Source organism: Lipotes vexillifer, unplaced genomic scaffold (genome assembly GCF_000442215.2).
Source record: "Lipotes vexillifer unplaced genomic scaffold, Lipotes_vexillifer_v1.1 scaffold809, whole genome shotgun sequence".
Lineage (NCBI taxonomy): Eukaryota > Metazoa > Chordata > Mammalia > Artiodactyla > Lipotidae > Lipotes > Lipotes vexillifer.
The window spans coordinates 626800-645786 of NW_006788521.1; the positions used below are offsets into that span (position 1 = coordinate 626800).

General features: G+C 36.4%; 1 protein-coding gene across 2 annotated transcripts in view; it reads right to left on the bottom strand.

The window, feature by feature from the left end:
• INVS (inversin) overlaps positions 1-18987 on the bottom strand; it is a 147979-nt gene that overhangs the window by 122845 nt on the left and 6147 nt on the right. For both annotated transcript variants that reach the window (XM_007461642.1, XM_007461641.1), the window contains exon 3: positions 5878-6044. In XM_007461642.1, coding sequence (XP_007461704.1) covers positions 5878-6044 — 167 coding nt within the window. The remainder of the gene's footprint in view (positions 1-5877; positions 6045-18987) is intronic.

An 18987-nucleotide genomic window follows, 5' to 3' on the forward strand; every position in this document is an offset into this window, starting at 1 on the left:
AAAAAAAAAAAAAAAAAAAGACAGAGACTATTCAGGCATATGCAAAGGCAAAGTGAATGATGAATAATTTATTAAGAGACGAGAACTGAAAGGAGAATTGACTCCATTTCCTCATCCAGTGGCTAATTGGACTAGAAGATCCTAAAGGATCTTTCTGTTTCTGATGTCTACTGATTCCTAAAGACTAATTTGATGTTTACACGTGTATTGCAGCATGACTAACAGCAATAACACTGATAACTTATACTTCTAGAGGGTATTTTTCTCCATCAAGCAGAATGCTTTATATCTAAGAACTCATCATTCCTATATGGTGGACAGGGAGAGGTATTGTCCCATTTTATAATAAAGAAATTGAGGCATACAAAAATTATATTTGTTGAGAAATTAAGCTCACAGAGTGTTGTAAAGTCCTACTTACAAAATTATGTGTTGGGGTGGATAATGAACAGGAATAAATAATATATAATTTAAACTCCAACAGTTTTGAAGACTATACCATTCATGATAAATTTATCTGATGTTCACATTGATTGATTGATTCCTTCATTGATGTATTCATTAAACAAAGATTAACTGAGTCTTTATTAAATGGCAGGAACTGTGTTAAGACTGGAACTATAAAATCAAATAAGGGACTTCCCTGGTGGCTCAGTGGTTAACAATCCACCTGCCAATGCAGGGGACAGGGGTTTGAGCCCTGGTCTGGGAAGATCCCACATGCCACAGAGCAACTAAGCCCGTGTGCCACAACTACTGAAGCCTGTGCGCCTAGAGCCCATGCTCCACAACAAGAGAAGCCACTGCAATGAGAAGTCCACGTACCACAATGAAGAGTTGCCCACGCTTACCGCACCTAGAGAAAGCCCGCGTGCAGCAATGAAGATGCAATGCAGCCAAAAATAAAAATAAATAAATAAGTCAGTTAAAAATAAAATCAAGTAAGACATGACCTCTGCCTTCAAACAGCGTTAGAGGGGGTGAAATATAGATGAGTGAAATCCATGGTTAATTGTTAGGCATATGTACTGAGGAGGAATAATGGAATACAGAGTTGAAGGGGACCGGGTAGGGGTTGTTTGGTGTTTAAGTGTTGAGTTAGTGTAAGATAAGGAAACCAAATACTGTTAGGTGGTATTAAGTTTTCCAGAAAAGTTTCGGAGGTATTCTACTCTTCTCCTTTACTTTTCATAAGTCATTAACATGGAAACAACATATTTTTAAAACTGAAAATTAATATTTAATTTTCATAGATGAATGAGAATTCTCTTTGTAAACCAAAAAAGAAAAAACAACCCAACCACAAGCTGAACCTTCTTTAATTTTTGTGTTTAACATGATATAATTTTTCAAAGTGGGTAGTCAGTCTTCTTGAAGCCAAATTAATAAACTCCTGGAAGATTAAAAATGCATAGCTATTAAAATTTAGTGAGATTGCTAAAGCTTTTTTTTTTTTTTATCCTTATCAACAAATAAATGTATCTGTGGAAGTCAGAGAAATAGTAGCTTCCCAGGAGCAAAACATTTCTAACAATTAGATATCTTTTGTGAGAAACCCAGAAAAGGTATGACTGATAGCTTTCTTGGATTAAACTGAGGGTACTAAATGAAAAACAAATTAGGTACAGATGTTCAGTATATTGAGATTAATTTTATTCTCATGGGTATCATTTCCTTAGCTGCTTGGACTAACAGCAGTTTGTTTCCAGAAAAGTGAATATGTGTCAAAATAACTAAGTCAATCAACACAGTTCAGTAAGTTTTTCCTATATATGTATTTTGTAACTGGATAAATGTTTCTAATAAACAAAATATCTAGCATTTGTATTCATAATGACTTTCTATATAAGTAACATAAAATGTATTCATTTGTTCAATGAAGACATATCAGATACTGTGTTAGATTCTGGGGGATTGAAAAATAAATAAAACAAGTCTCCTCCTGGAGCTCCACTGTAGTGGGAAAGAGGCAAGTACGTACAAGATAGTAGGGCTCTAGTAGAAACACAAACAAAATGCTACGCGAACGTGAGTTCTTCTTACTAATCAATCTAAGATGCCATAATATAGTTCACTATCACAAAAAACACAAAACCATAATAAATAATATATGAGAATGGTTGATCTTTGGGTCAGTAATAATAACAATGCTTTTTACATGTTATGGCTGTTGATATTTTATAAAACACTTAGGTATATTAATATCACACATAGATATACATACCTTACAGTAGATAGGCCAACTTTAATTATCACTTAATATCTTTATCTTTGGTCTTTGTAAGCAACTTAAGAGTAGGAATCATGTCTTTCATCTTTGCATTCCAAGACCTAGCACAGTGCCTGTTGCACAGTAACAGTTTTAACATATGTTGAATGAATGCATGCATGCATGTATATATGAATATTGATGTTACATAAATAACACACTTCTGAGTTCACAGACAACAGAATTAAGTGCGATAGATGATATTTGACAAGAATATTTGCTATCTAAAATATCAGAGAGGTTCACTAAACAAAGGGATGTGAAGTTTAATAGGGATCAGTACTGACAGTACTTATTTATAGCAGACATGTGATTAATTTTTTAATATTCTCTCGAGATGTATAATCATGATACACAATAGACACTTGGCAACTACTTATTGAATGAACAGTTCTACCTCCACAATATATCTATTGGATCCAACTGTTCCTCTCCGTTGGCCTGAACTGTAATAGATTTCTGTGTACCTCCATTCTTGTCCTCTTCCAAAGTAGCTTTAGTTGCCATATTTGTCTCCCTAAAATAATTTGATCATGTAACTTCCATTCTCAAATTTCCTAAGCAGCTCCCTAGAATTCAGGACCCTTCATTTAAAAAATGTAATTAAAAAAGAGACATAGGAAGTGCATAGTACAAAAGTCTGGCACTGGCACTCAGCAGATACTAAACAGCTAAACCTTAATGAGCTAGGTTGACCTGGGAAAATTAGTTATTCATATGTTTTAAAATGAGAATGGATCCCTACACAAAAATCAATTTGTTATGTATTAAAAGATTTAAGTAGAAAAGAAAATATAGGATAACGTAAAAACAATCTCTGCTTAGCTCTGTTTAGTCTACCATCTGTTGTTTACTGCTAAGTTTCTTAGAGCCTCACCCTATACAAGCAGAGTTTAGGCAACTGCTAATGACTTGCGAGGAATTTGTACTCAGGTTTTTGGGTTCCTTCTCTTTGGTCCCCTTCTCTTCAGGAGTTTGCCCTTCAAGTTCCAGCTACTGCTAACACCAAACTACACCTGGGTTTCCCCAGCTGACTAAGAATCCTGCTTCCTGCTAGGGTTGTATTCTTTTGCTTTCCAATTTGGAAAATGCCTTGAAGGAAAAAGCCAGGATAAATGCGGAGCTAATTTCATGTGCTTCCCTACTCTGAACCATCCTGCCTATGCTGACTGCTCCCAGTGCCTTCAAACAATATGTTTTGTTCAGTTTTCAGATGTGTTTCGCAGATGAGCTGTTCTAAAATAGGTGGTCATGGTGAGAACTTATGCCTAGTCATGAAAGTCTCGGGTTGGTTGCTCCTTTTTGTGATTTCTTCTTTTATATCTTTAAATGTTCCATCAATGGTTAATTTATATTGTGTTTCTAATGGTGCCAATATCTGATGTTTTTGATAGAAATCTGTTCATTGTTTCAGCTGACTCTCCTTCACAGTAGATTGATTGCTCATGTGTTTGGTGATCTTTCACTGTGAGATCATATTTGGTCTGTTTTAATATGGGGGAATCCTGGAAGTTAAAGGTGAAGATATTTTTTCTAAGAGAATCTGTGTTTGTGTCTGCTTAGAGGCGGGGTGGGCTACAGAGCTGGGACATATCATCTCCAACTATTTTTGAAAATTATTTCTAGGTCGTCCACCATCTTATCCCTGCCTGAAGTATACTACCTCTGATTTCTTAATCATGGTGCTTTTGCATGAAGCACAAAACCAAACACAATACCCAGGTTTGATCTGGACAGAGCGGAGTATTAAAGAATAATTATCACCCTTGTTCTAGAAATTCTACTGCTAGTATAGCTTAAAGGTATATTACGGCTTTTGGCAAACATGCAAATACAAACAGGAACACAGAGACGGGGAAATGCATAATTAACAGATAGTTGAAAGAACATGAAACTTGTTACTTATGAAATCAGCTATGTAAACTGTGACATGTAAATCATAGTTCTATTTATTCTTTGACACTAAAGAAATCACTGCTTAAAAAAATAAAGGAGAAACAAAAAGCAAACAGAAACAACACACTGCATCTCACAGAGAGACTTAGCAGCTCACATGTCTGGTTGTGCTCTCCCCTTCTCTCAACCTTTTTCACATTATACCTATACAAAAGTGTCATACTGTTGGATCATCAACTTAAATTCTTTTTCTTTCCTCACATGATCCACTTGATGTGCAGTTAGTTTCCCCCAACTTACATTTTTAAAGTTGAGTTTTAAACCTAAGTGAATCACAATGAAAAAATCTAAAGTGTGTCAAATTCTTAGTAGTGGGGCTATTCCCAATCTGAAATGTTTACTTTTTTATGATAACAAGTTAAATAGAGTTACACTTCCTTAGTAAAGAATTTTAACAGCTGACAAGCCTAGGTGAAAGGTTATAAATACCTGAGCAGTAGTTAAAACTGAGATTGAAAATGAGAGAGTTTTTGAAAATTACTGTAATGAAAAGCAAATTCAAGAGCAATAACTTTGGAAATAACCTGACAGACCTAACTGATAAGAACATATAACTAGCATATTCAGAAGTATATCTTAATGTCAGTCTCTTTTTATGCTTTCAACTAATGAAAAGGTATTTTTCTAACCCCTCAATTAATCAGCTATATCTGGTTCACATTTTTTAATGGGAAATAACTCTAATAGTTTCTGCTGGATCTAACTAATTTTCATTGCTTTTTATTCCCAAAATACACAAGTGTAAAATAACAAAGAGAAAAATATCAGGCACTGGAAATATATTTTATAGACCAAAATTTTATGGTGAGAAAAATCATTTTCAGATAAATAAGTTTTCAAATAAATTTAGAAGCTTCCCATTTCATTGTTTTTTGATATGTTTAATCCTAAAAAACTGAGCTCTTAACAAGCCTTTAAAAACTTGAAATCATTTATACTAGCAATATAGATTTAGATTTTTAAAAATTTGAAAATACATTTCAGAAAATAAATTTCTTTTATGCTCCCTAATGCCACATACTTTATGGGCAACTACAACTTTTTACTGTAAAAGTAACACACATTAAGGAAAACATTTTAAACAATGAAAAGTATCAAAATTCATATATATTCCCAATATTTAAACTCAACCACTATTGAGATATATATACATTTCATATATATATATTTTGGCCGTACCACACAGCTTGCAGGACCTTAGTTCCCCAACCAGGGATCGAACCCATGCCCCCTGCAATGGAAGCGTGGAGTCCTAGCCACTGGATCGCCAGCAAATTCCCAAATCCAACCACTATTGACAATTTAGTGTGTGGTGGTTTTCTTTTTTTCTTTGCCTTTTTTCATGCATAAATTGACTTGTAATATAGTTTAATCATATTAATACATATAATTTTATTTCCTTTTTCCCAACTTAACTTTAGATCAGAAAATAGATTTCATCGCTGGAGGAACTTGGATAAGTGAAAGCAGCCACTGATGGTTATCTGTGCTTACTCTCTGCAGTTTAAAGATTACAGTTTTTAGAGAAAACATATGAAACTATGAGTTATATACCTGTAATTTCTTTACCATCTGTCCATCTCACAGTTCCATTAATCAATTAACAAATACCACAGAAAAGGTTTACTCTTCACGGTAGTTTTACTTCTCACCTTTTGAGCTGCAAGATGGAGGGCTGTTCTCTGGCTATGGTCAGTTTTATTAACATCTGCTCCTGCCTTCAGGAGAGTATCTGCACAATCCAGTCTGTCAGCCAACACACAATACATAAGTGGTGTTCTCCCAAATTGATCTTCTTTGTCTTTAACGGCAGAATTTCCTATGAGGATAAGAAACAGATAGTGATATTTGATAATTATTGTTTTTATTACTAATATAACTATGAACTATATTTACTAGCTGTTTCTTATCAAGTACTGTGGTAAATGCATTAAATATACTATCTCATTGTTACTCACCCTATGAGATAGATATTACTGTCCCTATAGTATAGGAAACTGAGACTTAGAGAAGTTAGGTAACTCGTACACATTACAATAACAGTAGGTGGTGAAGCTAAAATTCAAACTGATTGTTGACTTTAAAGGGTATGTTCTTAACAACTTTGTCATACTAAATTAACATTTTGAGATGTGAGGTTATTTTTTTCCTCCCTTACTCCTTTTGAGAAAAAATACTTAGTGTAGATCATACACTAGGCATTGTGGTATGTTTTTGAGATCTACAAAAATGAATCATGGTTGGCTTCCTGTTTTAGACAATGTGGAGCAAATGCATACTATCATGATCCTCCTGCTACTTAAAACTAAACACCCCAGGCAAAATAAATGAAAGGCGGTGAAAAGAAGGCAAATTGGTTAGGGAACTATGAAGCTTCAGGAACAACCTGGTATTGAGTTTCCTGATTTTTTTTTTTTTTTTGCCTCCTATATAAAGCCAGCCTGGGTGCTAAAGTAGCTCATCAGAAATACCAGTGGGCACATACACAAAATTCCCCAAGAAGCCTGCTCTCTCCAGTCAAAATATTGGGAAGCGAGTAGCTCTGCAGGAGTGAACTCTTTTGACTATACTTCTGCTACTCAAAACACATACAACAAGGCTTCCCTGGTGGCACAGTGGTTGAGAGTCCGCCTGCCGATGCAGGGGACACGGGTTCGTGCCCCAGTCTGGGAAGATCCCACATGCCACGGAGTGGCTACGCCCGTGAGCCATGGCCGCTGAGCCTGCGCGTCCGGAGCCTGTGCTCCGCAAACGGGAGAGGCCACAACAGTGAGAGGCCCACATACCGCAAAAAAAAAAAAACAAAAAAACAAAACACATACAACAAAACAAATTGTACCTCTTTTCCTCTCCAATGGATACTGCAGAGACTGTGGGGAGGAGCCCTATGAAGCATTGTGCCTTGAATTAGGCAAAGGATGGCAACAAGGTGGTATCTTGCCCCTTCCCAACTAGAGAGTGGGGAAAGGTTATGGAGAGGAGGAAGCTAGAGAAAGCAATTCTTTAAATCAGTGCATGATGCCATGGATAACTGAGCAGCCCATATGTGAAACTGACCAGAGTCAAAACAGCAAAAGCTTTGAGAATGGAACTCTTGGTGGGATACTTCCTAGGTTCTAAATTGGCCTGAGTAGCACAAAAATGGGGCAGACCAGAAAATAACTCGCAAGAGCTCTCAAAGCTAACTTGACATTTGAACCACAGTCTACAAAATTGGAACAAAATGTTCATTCTAAACCTAAACAGATTGTCAGTGTACTAAAACAGGAGATTTAAAGTAGGATCCAGAGTCTCATAAGATAATACACAAAATGTCCAAGATATAATCCAAAATTACTAGACAAACCAAACACCAGGAAAATATTAAACAAGAAAACACAATCAGCAGGCACCAAAACTGTGATGATAGAGATACTAGAATTATCTGACAAAGATTTTAAAGCAATGGTCATAAAAATGCTCTGACGAGCAACTATGAATGCTCTTGAAACAAATGGAAAAATCCAAAGTCTCAGCAAAGAGAGAAAATATAAAGATGAACCCAGTGAAAAATTTAGAATAATAAATGTTTAAAAATAAGTAAAAAACCAGACTTCCCTGGTAGCACAGTGGTTAAGAATCTGCCTGCCAATGCAGGAGACACAGGTTCAAGCCCTGTTCCAGGAAGATCCCACATGACGCGGAGCAACTAAGCCCATGTGCCACAACTACGGAGCCTGCACACCACAACTACTGAGCCTGTGCACCACAACTACTGAAACCCACATGCCCAGAGCCCGTGCTCCACAAAAAGAGAAGCCACTGCAATGAGAAGCCCATGCACCGCAATGAAGAGTAGCCCGCACTCGCTGTAACTAAGCCTGCACACAGCAAAAGACCCAATGCAGCCAAAAAAAAAAAAAAAAGTAAAAAACCAAATAAAATAACCAAAATAAAAATCTCATCTAATAGGCACAATAGCGTAATGGAAATGACAGAGGAAAGAATCACTGAACTTGATGACAGACCAATAGAAATTATTCAGTCTGAACAACTGATAGAAAAGATAGAAACAAAAAGAATCAACAGAGTCTCAGGGCTCTGTGGGATAATAACAAAGTTTCTACCATTTATATCATCAGAGTCCCAGAAAGAGAGGAAAAAGAATGAAGGGCTGAAAACATATTTGAAGGAATAATGGTTAGAAATGTCCCAAATTGGGTGAAAGACACAAACCTACAAATTTAAGAAGTTGAACAAAGCTCAAACAAAATAAACCCAAAGAAATTCATACTGAGTCAATCAAAATCAAATTTCTGAAAACTAAATTCGAATTACAGTGTATTTCTCATAAGAAACTATAGAGGCCATAAGGCAATAGCACAACATTTTTCAAGTGTTGGGGGAAGGGGGAAGAACTGTCAACCCAGAATTTTATATCTAGTGCTTGCATAGGGCCAGGGGTAGGGAGAAAAGAGGAGTGTTTGAGGGGTCATAGCTAAAGGGTACAGGATTTTATTGGGGGGTAATGAAATAAAATCAATTATGGTGATGTTTGTACAACACAACTCTGTGAATATACAAAAACTACTAAATTGCACACTTTAAATTGGTGAACTGTATGGTATGTTGGTATGGTGGATCTCAATAAAGCTGTTACAAGACACTCTGCTACATACACATTAAAATGGACTATTAAAAACATTTAAGAAATGCAGAGGAAGACAGGAATGGGGGATTGAAAAACAGAGGAAACAATATGTAATAAGTTGGAAATCTTAAATTCTAACATTAATGATTCCATTATTGTCAAATGGTATAAGCACACCAATAAAAAGATTTAAAAAAAAAAGGAGGACCCACCTATATGTTGTTTATAAGAAACTCACGTGAAATATAATGGCATAAATAGGTTAAAAGTAAAAGATTGAGCACAAATTTACCATGTGAACACTAATCAAAAAAAGCTGGAGGGCTCTCCTGGTGGCGCAGTGGCTGAGAGTCCGCCTGCCGATGCAGGGGACATGGGTTCGTGCCCCGGTCCGGGAAGATCCCACATGCCGTGGAGTGGCTGGGCCCGTGAGCCATGGCCGCTGAGCCTGTGTGTCCGGAGCCTGTGCTCAGCAATGGGAGAGGCCACAGCAGTGAGAGGCCCGCGTACCGCAAAAAAAAAAAAAAAAAAAAAAAAAAAAAAGGGGGGTGCTGGAGTGTCTATATTAATATCTGATAAAGTAGACCTCAGAGCACAACTACCAGAGACAAATAGAAATATTATACAATGATAAAAGGTTCAGTTCATCAAGAATACATGACAATCCTAAATGTGTATGTACCAAACCACAGAGCTTCAAAATACACATAGCAAAAACTGGGAGAATTGAAAATACACTTGAAAAATTCACAATTAGAGCTGGTAACTTCAACACCCATCCTTCAATAATTGCTTGAACCACTAGAATGAAAATCGCAAGCATAAAGAAGAAGCAAATACTATCATAAAGCAGCAGATATACTGGTATTTATTGAACATATTATCCATTGACAGCCAGATACACAGTCTTTTAAAACAACCATGGGACATTTACTGAAATAGACCACAGATTGGTCATAAATGTTAACAGATTTGAAGAAGCGAATTCATATGAAGTATGTTCTCTGACCATAATGTAATTAAACTAGAAATCAATAATAGAAAGATAATTGGAAATCACTGAATATTTGGGAATTATTCAGTGATTAATTAATTAACTATGATTAATTAACTATGTGTTCAACACATAGACAATCCATTGGTTAAAGAGAAAATCTCAAGGGAAATTAAAAAATACAGTTAAATGAAAGAAAATAAAAATACTATTGTAAGATTCCTATCCTACACATGAGGAGAGCTTAGAAGGAAATATACAGCATTGAATACTTGTATTAGAATAGAAGAGTAGTTTCAAATCAGTGATCTATGCTTCTACCAGGACCCCCTCCCCCCCAAAAAAAAGAAAAAGAAAAAAAAAGAGCAAATTTAACCCAAAACAAGCAGAGGAAGTACATAATAAAGATTAAAAGTAGAGATCAATGAAATTAAAGTCTGAAAAACACTAGAGAAAAATCAGTGAAGCTAAAAGTTGGTTCTTGGAAAACATCAATAAAATTGATAACTCTTCAATCAGATTGATCATTAAAGACAGAGCAGACAAAAATTTCCAATATCAGGAACTGAAGTAGGGATATCACTACAGAGCCTGTAGACATTAAAAGGAAAATAAGGGGATATTATAAATAATAAACAATTTCATGCCCATAAATTCACGATTTAAATAACAAAAAAAATAGACATATAGATCAATAGGACAGAGGTGAAAGTACAGAAATAGACTCATATATATGATCAATTGATTTTTTTGGAGTAACAAGTATTCTTTTATTTATTTATTTTAAAATTTTATTGAAATATAGTTCATTTACAATATTGTGTCAGTTTCAGGTTTCGAGCAAAGTGATTCAGTTATACATACATACATATATATATATTTTATATTCTCTTCTATTATAGGTTATTATAAGATACTGAGTATAGTTCCCTGTGCTATGCAGTAGGCCCTTGTGCGTTATCTATTTTATATTTAGTAGTATGTATATTTTAATCCCAAACTCCTAATTTAATCCCTCCTTGATCAATTGTTTTTTTTGTTTTTTTTTTTGCAGTACGCGGGCCTCTCACTGCTGTGGCCTCTCCCGTTGCCAGGCTCCAGATGCTCAGGCTCAGTGGCCATAGCTCACGGGCCCAGCCGCTCCACGGCATGTGGGATCTTCCCGGACCGGGGCACAAACCCGTGTCCCCTGGATCGGCAGGCGGACTCTCAACCACTGCGCCACCACGGAAGCCCTGATCAATTGATTTTTGACAAATATGCAAAGGCAAACCAATAAACAATTTTTTAAACAAATGGTACTAAAAATATTGGACATCCACATGCAAAAAGAAAAAACAAAACCTCTCAACCTATACTTTTCATCATATACAAAAATTATCTCAAAATCAATAATAAATTTAAATGTAAAATCTGTATAACTACATAAAACTTTTAGAAGCAAACAAAGATGAAAGAAAATCTCTGTGACCTTGAGTTAGGCAAAAATTTCTTAGATATGATACCAAAGAACAATCTATTAAAATATCGATAAATTGAATTTCATCCAAATTTAAAACTCTGTTTGAAAGACACTGTTAAGAAAATGAAAACACAAGCTGCAAAAATTAGGAGGAAATATTTGCAAAACACATATCTGATTAAGCCTTCTATCCAGAATAAAGAAAGAACTCTTACAAGTGAATAATAAAAGACTGATAATGGATTTCCCTGGTGGCACAGTGCTTAAGAATCTGCCTGCCAATGCAGGGGACACGGGTTTGATCCCTGGCCCAGGAAGATCCCACATGCTCTGGAGCAATTAAGCCTGTGCACCACAACTACTGAGCCTGTGCCCTAGAGCCTACGAGCCACAACTACTGAGCCCTCGTGCCACAACTACTGAAGTCCCCGTGCTCTGGGGTCCACGTGTTGGAACTACTGAAGCCTGCGTGCCTAGAGCACATGCTCCACAACAAGAGAAGCCACCGCAGTGAGAGGCCCACGCACCACAACGAAGAGTAGTCCCTGCTCTGCACAACTAGAGAAAGCCCACATGCAGCAATGAAGATCCAACGCAGCCAAAAAAAAAAAAGACTGATAATGACATTATAAGATGGCCAAAAGGTTTGAATAGACATTTCGCCAATTAAGCATATGAAAAGATGCTCAACATCATTAATACACAGGGAAATACAAATCTAAACCACAATGTGATGCCAATACGCATCTATTAGAATGGCTAAACCAAAACCAGAATAAACCTGTCAATACCAAATTCTTGGTGAGGATGTAGAACTAGAACTCTCAAACTTTGCTCGTAGGATTGGTATCATAGATGGTACAGCCACTATGGAAAACTGTTTGCCAGTTTCATAGCAAGTTAAATATACACTTACTACATGGCCCAATAATCTCTTCTAGCTGTTTATTACTCAGGAGAAATAAAAGCATGAAGGCTTATGTTCACATAAAAACCTGCATGTGGATGTTTATGAAAGCTTCATTTATTATTGCTAAAAACTAAAAACATCTCATTGTCCAACTGGAGAATGACAAAAGAAACTGTAGTACATCCATACAATAGAATACTGCTCAGCAATAAAAAGGAATGAAGTAATGATCTACTCCATAACATGGAAAAGTCTCAAATGCATTATGCTAAGTGAAAGAACTCAGTCTCAAAGGGTACATATTGTATGATTCATTTACATGGCATTTTGGAAAAGGTAAAACCACGGGACAGAAAACAGTGTTATCTAGGGGCTGAGATGTATGGAGGGACTGATAATAAAGGGACATGGGGGAATTCTGGGGTGTGATGGACCCGTTCTACATCTTGACTGTGGTGGTAATTACATGATCATGGGTTTGTTAAAATTAAAAAACTGTACACTGCAAAAGTGTAAAAAGCTCCATAAACTTTACTTAAAAACAACACCAAAAAAAAGATATCATGGCTCCTGCCGTGTACTTTAAGTGAAAAAATTTTGTTACTTTCATCACAAACAATGATCAGGTATTCACACACTGGCTAAGGGTAATCATATATGAGTTGAGCATGAGGGAAGCAGTTACTTTTAAGGTATTTTGGCATGAACTGATAATGGGGGAAGAAAACTTAGCAAATGAAATACTTGCTTTGGGGAAACACAAATGCTAGATGAAGAAAGAGAATGTGTCACACTTCTGTCTGAGTTGTTTTGTGCCTGAAACTAAGATGTTTTAGTTCTAAATGTTTCAATATATATTTAAATCTTGTATATATTGGGACCCAGAAGTACTTCATAGCTTCTCAGATAACTCACTTTGCTAATCCACGTTTCCCTGTATGCTGGTAATAAATCAAGAAAGGTCACTGCTCCTGAAATTTGAAAGAGCTTTACAAAATACTCAGGTTGTGTATAGTAACTCCTGGAAGAGGCAGGGTTTTTGTTTTGTTTTGTTTTTTTCAGAATCTTGGTTTTGAAGATGAGGCAAGTTTTGCATTTGACTCAACATATCTGATAATAGAAGCTCTTATGCACAAGTCTTCTGAGTGGTCACGCAGAGCTAGGTATTATTTATTTATTTATTTTTGAAACATCTTTATTGGAGTATAATTGCTTTACAATGGTGTGTTAGTTTCTGCTTTATAACAAAATGAATCAGCTATACATATACATATATCCCCATATCTCCTCCCTCTGCATCTCCCTCCCACCCTCCCTATCCCACCCCTCTAGGTGGTCACAAAGCACCGAGCTGATCTCCTTGCGCTATGAGGCTGCTTCCCACTAGCTATCTATTTTACGTTTGGTAGTGTATATATGTCCATGCCACTCTCACTTCATCCCAGCTTACCCTTCCCCCTCCCCATGCCCTCAAGTCCATTAGGTATTATTCTCTATACAAAGACCTCCAATATCTAATCCAGAAGATTCCAGAGATTCTATCACTGCATTTATAGATAAGGAATCATTTAAACCCAAACTCATTAACAGAACTAAAATGTATTACAGGTAGATCATGTTCCTTTTATCACTTGAGCCCTTCTGGAGTGAAAACGATACAGAGAATATGCTGTAGTAAAAGCTAGTCTCCAGTTGTCTTTCATGATTAACAGCTACTCTCTACCAGCATCTTATTTGTTAACGTTAAGCAAAAACAGTGGTACTTAGTATTAGCAAGATGACAGTAATTCATATTATAATCACCTGCACACCACCACCCCCCCGCACCAGTGAGATTCTTTCTTGGAAGCTTGAGTAAAGGAGAGGATTTAGGACCTGTGGTCACAAGAACAAATGTGATAAATGGAGGCAATCCTCACACATTGGGACAATCCTAACTGATTAGGTTTCTCAGGGCCAAAGTGGAGTCAGAACCACAGGGGTAATAGGTCACTCTACCTCCCAGGACACCGGCTGCTCCACTCTTACCAAGTCGGCTGTAAGACACAGGGAAACTTCAAGCCTTCTCTTCAATCCCTGACATACTTTGCTTTTGTGTAACGGGTATTTATACTTCCCAACAGAAGATTTAATTGGGTTATGTCACCACCATCCAATATGCTGTGCCTATAAGGAAAATTTCTGCATCTGAGGTAGCTGAAAGCATGTATCCCCTAGTCATAATTACAAAAAGCAGCACTTAGTCTCACCTGGGTCCTGTTTTGAGTTGCTTTTAGGGGGATAGTGGTTCTATGGCTAGTTTCTGAGTGGTGAGTGTCCCATTAAGTTCTGAGCTTCCTGAACGAGAGTAACTGAGAAAGGCCTGCTTCTTTATCTAGCTACCCTACTCCCTTCCTTCGTTTCCTCAGTTAACAACATTCAGCCAATACCTGTCCAGTCTCCACCATAACTTATTTTGATGAATGAATTAAATGATTTATTGTTTGTGTCTGGTAACTGCAACATGTTATACAAATGTGGGGCTTATGATGTAAACTAATATTCACTGGATGGCAGTGCATTTAAATTTGCATTCCTGTCAGGAACAGCTAATATAGGATGCAGCTGGCTAGTGTGCTGTGTTTTTTTTTTTGTTTGTTTGTTTTTTTTAAGAATAATACCTTTTTTTTTTTTTTAAGAAGATGTTGGGGGTAGGAGTTTTGATCAATTAACTTATTTATTTTTGCTGTGTTGGGTCTTCATTTCTGTGCGAGGGCTATCTCTAGTTGTGGCAAGCGGGGGCCACTCTTCATTGCAGTGCATGGGCCTCTCACTATCGCGGCCTCTCCTGTTGCGGAGCACAGGCTCCAGACACGCAGGCTCAGCAGTTGTGGCTCACGGGCCTAGCCGCTCTGCGGCATGTGGGATCCTCCCAGACCAGGGCTCGAACCCGCGTCCCCTGCATTAGCAGGCAGATTCTCAACCACTGCGCCACCAGGGAAGCCCTGCTGTGTTGTTTTAATTATTCTGGCAACTGTGGAGGTAGCCTCTAATCCATGACCAATGGGGGCCGGCATTCTGCTTGTGCTCAGTCTGAACATAGATCAGAAAGCTGAGGTGGAACCATGACTGCTCTGCTGCATTCGGTTATTTTAAGGCTAGTTGAAGCAGAAGAGTCTCTGTATGTATGTGTAGAAACCAGAGCTCCAGCTCTAGCAGTTAGAGGAAATGACTGTCACTTGTAGTGACAGTTGTGCCACTCTGCACAATAGCCATGGTGCCATACTGTCCAACACAAGTAAATCCAGCATTCTCTACTGATATCTTATTTGTTTGTTCTAAAATGTTACCTTTGTGTGGCATCAAAGATGCATTTATCTGTTTTCACCTACTTCTTACTTCACACCTTTCATATTGTCACCATCATTTGTGGTCATTTAAAAATATCTGCTTATTGTAATAGAGGCAACACGTGAACAATGGAAAGAAGATAGGATTCATAATCCAATGACTTGGTTTGAGTTTCAACCTTGCAGTTTTTAACTATGCAACTAAACTGCTTAACTTCTGAGTCTCAGTGTCCTAATTTAAAATGAGAATAATAATAATAACATGGGACATATTATATTTTGAGGGTACCTGAGATTTTAGAAAATATTTTTACACATCTCATTATCATTGTTGAGGTATCTTAAATATCATTCACACTCACTGCTACTTTGAAATTATCACAGTTGTTAGATCTGCCACTAGATCTTGCTATTTACTGCGTTAAAAAAATGATTGCAAGTATATTGCTACATCATAATTTGAAAATACTTTGATAACTGTATTTCAATACAGCTGATTTTCTTTGGATTCTTATTATATTATATTTATGCTCTTAAAATATATATTTCTGAGAAGGGGTCCATGAAGTTCACCAGATTGCCAAAAGGGCTCATAGCACAAAAAAAATTCAGAAAAGTTCCAACTAGATAACTATGAAATTCATCTGTCAAGGTTTAAACCTAATCATCTTTCTTGTCTTTCTCATTCTCTATGTACTCATACATACGAATGTGCATGTATACGTAGACATATCCACCCACACATGGAGGTCCCATATGTTAGTAGTTAAAAGCACGGGCTTTACAATCAGTCTTGCAGGCTTCAATCTCAGTTCTGTTACTTATTAGGCAAGTTACTTAATCTGTCTGCATCTCAGTTTCCTGACCTATGAAATGAGGGAAATGAGAGTACCCCAAACTCTTCATGGTGTCTTGCTTTTAAATGAGTTCATAAGTTACAAAATGCTTAACACAGTGCTGATATAACATAACTTTATGAATGTTGGCTCATTTATTGCTATTATTAGTGTGGATGCATATGCATGTAAGTATATTTGTAAATACATGTATATAAGCAAGCATTTATAAAACTTTCAATGACCCTAACCCTCAGTGACAGGGTTGAAGTAAAGGAAAAAGGAACCTGAAATAATGTCACTGCTCTACCACTTATGAGGCTCCTTGCCACACCCAACTACTGTGTCGGGAGATGTTATAAACAAAGAGAGACAATGATTCAGAGAGATTTATATTAGTGTAGAACATGGACAGGCCAACAAAAGTTATAGTAGAATCAGAAATGGTGCTGCTTGGTCACTTCACCACTGCAAATGCCCCAAACACTGTTAGCAGCAATGCCAGGAACCATCATTACACAGTGAATATTTACAAATTATTTTGTTTGATTTTCACAAAGAAAGCAGCATCATTTTTTTCCTTAGCATTTAGAGCTTTTTCATTTTGAGACATTTCTGAAACTATGTAAGATTGGATTATTTTACAGGAAATCCAACCTGATATAACAATAGTAATAAGGTCCTATTTATTGTCTACAATGTGTCAGGTGCGATGCTAGATGTTTTACGGTCATTATCTAATTTCACTGTCCCACAGGCAAAGTATTATAATCTATAGTTTACAGATGAGGAAACTGAGGGCTCAAAAAGATTAAGTGGTTCAAGCCAAGGTAATATAACTGATAAATGACAAAGCCAGAATTCAAGACTCAGGTTTATCTGACTCTAAATCTATAACCTTTCTACTATATTACATTGTATAGTATTAAAGTAAATCTACTAGAATATATTATCAACGATGTCTCTAGTATTCAATTAAATGACTTGAGATGGATATTACAAGAAAAATCTACTTATGTATAAATGATAGTCATAGCATGTAAGGATTTTACTATGTGTGTTTATGTTTTTAGGGCCCAGGACTGAGCCCTAATTCATCTGAATCTAGGATGTAATGAGTTATGTTAAAACATTAATCCATCGTATTACACTAAACACTAAGAATTGCTACTAAAATGATGTCTCATTCAGGGAAAGCCTCTTCACTCCTCCTCCTGAACAATGGGCAGCACAGAAAGTGTTCGATTTAATTAGTTGTGTATGTAGAAAGAGATGCTCATCTGTTTCCATGGAGTCAAACACATCATGACATCCTTCTCCATGGAAACGAAGAAGGGAAAACAGAAAATGCTAAAGTGAATGAATTCACTGAGCAATTGGTGAGCAAAGATTGAAGAAAAAATATAACTCATTTGTAATACTATGTGACTAGTTTAGAAAAGAGAAATAGCATATATTTAGAGATAGTCACTCTCGTGCTATATAAAAGAAGGTACAAGATGCATTGAAATTTAAGATGTATCTTAATACTAAAAAAATAACACATTATTTGATAGGAATATACAAATGTTAGGAAATACCACAGAGCAAAGGTATTATTGTCTTTGCACGGAAGACAAAAATGGCAGAATTCTTAAAAGGTGAACAGTGTTACAGCTCAAAGTCAGTAATGAATAAGGGGTTCCTTAGACAAGATGATAGAAAACATAGGGGACCAATTTATAAATACATTTATCAGCTCTGTACTCGTTTCACATCATGATTGCTTCTTTGTTTCTAAGGAATTTTTTCTTTGGGGATATAAAATTATAGGAATATTTCAAGTTTTATTATGTAATACATTAATTTATATGATTGAGCCTGTATAAGTGTTTTGAATTTACAACATACTGCACACTTTGTTCCCTTTGAAGACTATATTTCATGTTAAAATAATAAAAGATTTATTTTATAAGATATGTTTTCTTGAGGAATTCTGACTTAAATAAATTTTTTTTCCAATGGAAGTTAGTCCTAATTTGTCTCTCAATTCAATTCAACTCAATTCAGATTTAATCTCAGCCCTCTAGATGATTATAGACTTCTTGGGAGGAAAGATACTTAAAGAATGATTATAATATTTATTTACTCCTTCAACAAATATTTCTCATGTGGCTACTATGTGCCAAGCACTGTGCTGGATTTTGTGTATATATTGATGAACTAAACAGACCTAGTCTGTACTCGTGGAGGCTCTTAGCTTACAGAGGAGACAGACATTAAAATAGTCATACATATACACACAGAATTACAATCTGAGATAAATTCTGTGAAGGAAAACTGCAGAGTTCCAAGACAGGACATGATGAACAGATTTCACTGAGAATGGATGGGCAGAGCAGGCCTCTTTGAATAAGTGACCTTAATGCTGAGATATGAAGAACGAGTAAGGGTCAGTCAGACAGAGAATGGGGAGAATAGTATTTCAGGCAAAAGCCCTGAGATGGAAAAGGGCTTACAGATTTGGGAAATGAAAATAAAGCAGGTTTTTCTAGGAAGAGAGTGGTGAAATGTGAGGTTGGAGAGGGAAAGAGGTACAGGTCCACTTTCAAATTTTATTCC